The sequence below is a fragment of the Brassica oleracea genome, chromosome C7, assembly GCF_000695525.1.
Source record: "Brassica oleracea var. oleracea cultivar TO1000 chromosome C7, BOL, whole genome shotgun sequence".
Taxonomy (NCBI): domain Eukaryota; kingdom Viridiplantae; phylum Streptophyta; class Magnoliopsida; order Brassicales; family Brassicaceae; genus Brassica; species Brassica oleracea.
In genome coordinates, this window is record NC_027754.1 from 26,824,419 (window position 1) to 26,829,451 (window position 5,033).

Here is a 5,033-nt window from a genome sequence, read left to right on the forward strand (position 1 = left end):
ACAGAGAAAATAAAAAAGGACTATTGATCCTTGTAACATATGTTGACTCTAAAACTGACCCTGGAAAACATTTTGGATGGCCCCGCCACTGATCCCATCTCCAATATACAACCATACTATAGTGGTGAAATGTACTTAGGACGAGTTAAAGAAATAATTTAAGCAGTAATTCTATCTTTTTTTTTGTCAAACTACTACTTGCATTATAAAGATAAAGATGTTCAAGTTACAACAAGAAGACGGTCAAGACCTGAGCTTGCTAAAGCATCAGCCTGCAAATTTTCTAGTCGAGGTACAAAAGTAAATGAGATTGGACAGAAGAGAGTGGCAAGGTTTCTAATGTCTTGGAGGACACCCGCGATCTCATTCATATCCCGCCCTTCGCACAGGGCCAAAACAAGGACTTGGGAGTCCGAAAGTATTTGGAGACTTTTGAGCTTCGAATCTCTAGCCTTCCTAAGTGCTTCACGCATAGCCAAAGCTTCTGCCATCAGTGCAGAAATCACGAAGTATCTGTTAGAGGACCCTCAACAGATGACTTCTCCTTTAGTGTTTTTGATTATCCAACCCATTCCTCCCGCTTTAGTGCTTTCCTGCCAAGCCCCATCACACCAGCAAGAAGGAGTGTTTAGAGGATTTTTACTTACTGGTGTTCGCTTCTTCTGATGTTTAGCCCTCTTGACATTTGCTTCCTCCCACGCTTTAGCCTCTGCAATTGACTTTGAGATAATATCTTCCTCATGATAAATCTTCCCTTCAAATACTAGTTTGTTTCTTGCAGTCCAAAGGTTCCAAAGCAGCCACGGAATAAGAGGGGAAGAGACTAGCCCTACTAGTGGGAGCGAGGGTGATTTTACAAAGGCTGTTAGCCAGTCTCTTAGATTCTCCAGTTCTGTCTCTCCTAGTCTCGAAGCTTGAATGGGGACTTTTTTCCAGAACTCAACTGCAAAAGGACAGGATAAGAACAGGTGTGAAATCGATTCTAGTTCTCCACATCTTTTGCAGTTGAGTTCTGCTTGGATTCCACGTATAGCTAGTTGAGCACCCACCGGCAGGGCATTTTTTAGCGCTCTCCACAGGAAGTGTTGTAGCTTCGGTGAGACATGAAGTTTCCAAATCAATTGCATCCAGTCGAGAGGATCAGGATGGTCCAAGACTTTTTCCTCAAATAATTTCTTGTATCCTGATTTAGAGGTATAAACTCCTGAGGGGTCAGGCAGCCAGACTTGTTTATCATTTGGTTTTTGCACACTTGGGATTATGAGTCTGATTATCTCCTCATAATGAGGTAAGTGGAGCTGAAGCTTGTGAAGATCCCACTCATTGGTCTGTGGATCAAGCAGATCAGCCACCATAAGGTTTTGATTCTCGTAGGTGGGCGGGCCTATTGGAGTTATAGGGCACAGGGGAGAGGGCCACTTATCCGACCAAACCCGAATGTTCTCTCCATTCCCCACCAAGAAGCCAAGGCCCTTCTCCAGTACCGATTTTCCGGCTTGTATACTTGTCCAACCATGGGAGGAGCCAGTTTTATCTTTACTCTCTATGAAGGTGCAGTCAGAGAAGTATTTACCTTTTAAAACAAGGGCTAACAGCGAGATTGGATTATTGAGGATTCTCCAACCCAACTTTGCCAGTAGTGAATCATTGTAGTCCTCAATGTTCTTAAAGCCCAGCCCTCCCAAGTGCTTTGGTTGAGCCATAGTACTCCAAGCCATCCAAGCAATCTTTCTTTTCTCCGGTGCACTATCCCACCAGAAGCGCGTGAGAATAGACTGGATTCTCTTACAAAGGGAGATCAGAATCTTGAAGCTCGACATCGAGTAGGTGGGAAGGGACGTCAAGACTGATTGGAGCATCACATGCTTTCCTGCTCCCGATAGGAATCTAGTTGGCCACGACTGAGCTCTTTGTCTGATCTTATCTACCATTCCTGTGAAGACATCCCTTTTGCCTCTTCCAAACGTCTCCGGCAGCCCAAGATATTTACCCATACCTCCCTCTTGATCAATTCCAAGCGCTGTCTTCACTCTCTCCTTGATGCTCTCCGGGGTTTTTGAAGAGAACGTGATCGTGGATTTTGTCAGGTTAATGCACTGGCCTGAGCTCCTCTCGTATCGTCTGAGAATGGATGTCAGCGCTCGACAATTCTTCTCATTCGTTTTACAGAAAATCATCGTATCATTTGCGAACAAAAGGTGGTTGATATGAGGGCTTTGCTGAGAGACTTGGAGTCCTAAAAGGCTGCCATTGACTTGAGCGTTCTTGCATAGACCCGAGAGCACCTCCGTACACAGGATGAAGAGATACGGGGAGAGGGGATCTCCTTGGCGAAGGCCTCTAGAGGGAAAGACCCTTCCGTATGTAGCTCCATTGATCAGAAAGGTGTAGGAGACGGTTTTGACACACTCCATTACCCAGTTTATCCAGCCCTCCCGAAAACCTAATTTCCTCAGAACTTTCTCCAAGAACCCCCATTCGATGCGATCGTACGCTTTGCTCATGTCGGTTTTTATGACCATGGAGCATCTCTTCTTTGCTTCCGAGATCTTCAGGTAATGAAGTGTTTCGTGAGTAATTAGAACGTTGTCCGAGATTGCTCTTCCAGGGACGAAAGCTGTCTGATGTTGCGAGATCAAACTCGGGTGAATTTTCTGCAGCTGTTTAGTGAGGAGCTTTGCTATTATCTTATACCGCACGTAACACAGGGCAATCAGGCGGTACTCTGCAGCTGACTTGGGCGCTGTAGACTTCGGAATCAGACATACATGTGTCTCATTGATTTGGGGGTTCAAAGAACCTGATGTGAAGAAAGTCCGAATATCTCGGTAAATATCTGAACTCAACAGACCCCAGAAAGTTTGATAGAAGCTTGCCGAGAAACCATCTGACCCCGGCGCTTTATCTGGGTGAATATCAAAGATCACCGCCTTTACTTCTTCTTCATCTGGTAATCTGCATAGCTCGTCATTCATCTCCTCTGAAATCCCCGCTTGGATAGTTTCCTCCACTGTATGGTACTCCACGTTACCATTGGACGAGAAGAGGAGATGGTAGAAGTCCACGAAGACCTTTCCAATCTCTTCCTCTTCATAGACTGGAGCTCCTTCTGCATTCTCTAAGACTGTTATATTGTTTCTCACCTTCCTTCCTTTAGTTACATCATGGAAGAAAGCACTGTTTCTATCTCCTCCCTACAGCCATAAAATACGACTTCTTTGTCTCCAAAAGAGTTCTTCAGCCTTATACGCTTTGGCCAACGCCTCTGAAAGTTCTCTGATCTTCTCAGTATTCGGTGCTGAGACAGTTAATTCTTCTTCCAGCTCCCTTTGTTTCTGAATCACCTCCTTCGCCTTGATCTCCTTTTGCTCCTTTGACCAGTTGATAATCTCTTGTCTGCATCTTGTAATTTTTGTTTCCACTCTTTCCACAGTTCCTCTCGACCAGGCTGCTTCAATGATCTTCCTTGCCTCATCATCCTCATTGAGTCTTCTGTCATATCTGAAGGGTCTTCTCTTTTTCTTCAACCGAGTATCCAGGTAAGTTACTAGCGGCCGGTGATCAGAACCCTCATAATGGAGGTAATTACAGCAACTAGAAGGAAAAAGATCCGCCCAAGCTACGTTTGCTAAAGTTCTATCTAGCCTTTCCTTAATGTCGTGGGTGTGTCTCTTGCCCCTCCACGATAGCTGGTTACCGGTGTGCTTTACATCCCAAAGTCCATTCAGTGAGACAAAGCTCCTGAAGGGGATGAAAGTTCCTTCACATCTCAATGGGCCTCCTGTTTTCTCTGAGTTGTCCAAGATGTCATTAAAATCCCCTGTTAGCGCCCATGATGAATCTCTTCCCTGGCCCATCAAGGAGATCTCTTCCCAAAACGCTGCTCTCCTCTCTTGTTGGGGGGTTCCGTAGATAAATGTGATGAAGAAGGGGTTGTTTTTGAAGACAATCCTTGTGTCAATGAAGTTTGGTGAGGAGCTTAGCACCGTGAGATTCACATCATTTTTCCACACGAGTGCTAGTCCTCCACTGAGTCCCACAGGTGGGACTAGGAAGTGATGTTGGTATTCCGGGGTTTTAAGTTTCGAATGTACATAATATCCGGTGCTTGAACATTTCTCAGCTCCCGGATTCTTGGAACTGTCAAGTCACTTCCCAAACCTTGACAGTTCCAACTCAAAATGGCTAAGGAATTTGAGTTGGTGGATCTTGAAAATCCACACTACCTCTACTCGGTCCAGCTACATTCATGATTATGCAAAGGGTTTTACTACCCTTCATTAGTAATTCTATCTAAAATGTCATATATGAGGCAGACATGAAGCTGAGGGAACTCTGACAGAAAGGTAAGATCCAAGATTATGCAAAGGGTTTTACTACCCTTCATTACAGATTCCCAATATCCCCGACCAAATTATGCAAAGAATTTTACTATTCTTCATTAAATAATTCTCCAGTATTGTCAGTTAAGACATGCCTAGTCTTATATTTGAAAATGCAGAACTCCTTCAATGTTATGGATTTCAAACAGTTCTGAACTTAAGTTTAGCCCAACTCAGCCCAAGTTTGTCATCATCATTGGTATCACCATCAGGCCATTAGAACCAACCTACACGTATATGTTGACATGAAGATAATAAAGAGAAAGAGTAAAGACATGAAGAACCTGATTGATCATGGACAGAAGATCATGGACAGAAAATCATGGACAGAAAATCATGGATAGAAAATCATGGACAGGAAAACTGAAGCAAAGAAAGGTGAGAGACTGATTTAAATATCTTGTCTGAAGTCTTAGACGAATTTAAACAAGTGAAGGCAACTGGATAGAGCTGTTGGAGTGTGGAAACAAGCCAAAATCACATGATATGCTAAGGAAGGAAGAGAGAAGAGAGTTGTCAGTATCCGAAAGTGACTTCCTCATATCTGGTCTTCATTAGTTTATTCATCTCCATTTGTTTATTCATTCTCATTGTCTTATTCTCCTTGCTAGATCTATTTATGTAACTATTGTATACACTAAATCAATCTAA

At 43.6% G+C, this 5,033-nt stretch overlaps 1 protein-coding gene across 1 annotated transcript; it reads right to left on the reverse strand.

Annotated features, from left to right (window-relative positions):
- Positions 1-221: 221 nt before the first annotated feature.
- LOC106302973 lies at positions 222-4,387 on the reverse strand. The gene is made up of 4 exons (XM_013739361.1): positions 4,275-4,387; positions 3,243-4,140; positions 569-3,194; positions 222-484 (listed from the first exon to the last, which is right to left on the reverse strand). The coding sequence occupies exons 1-4, from the start codon at positions 4,385-4,387 to the stop codon at positions 222-224; spliced, it is 3,900 nt and encodes a 1,299-aa protein (XP_013594815.1).
- Between the last annotated feature and the right edge of the window lie 646 nt (positions 4,388-5,033).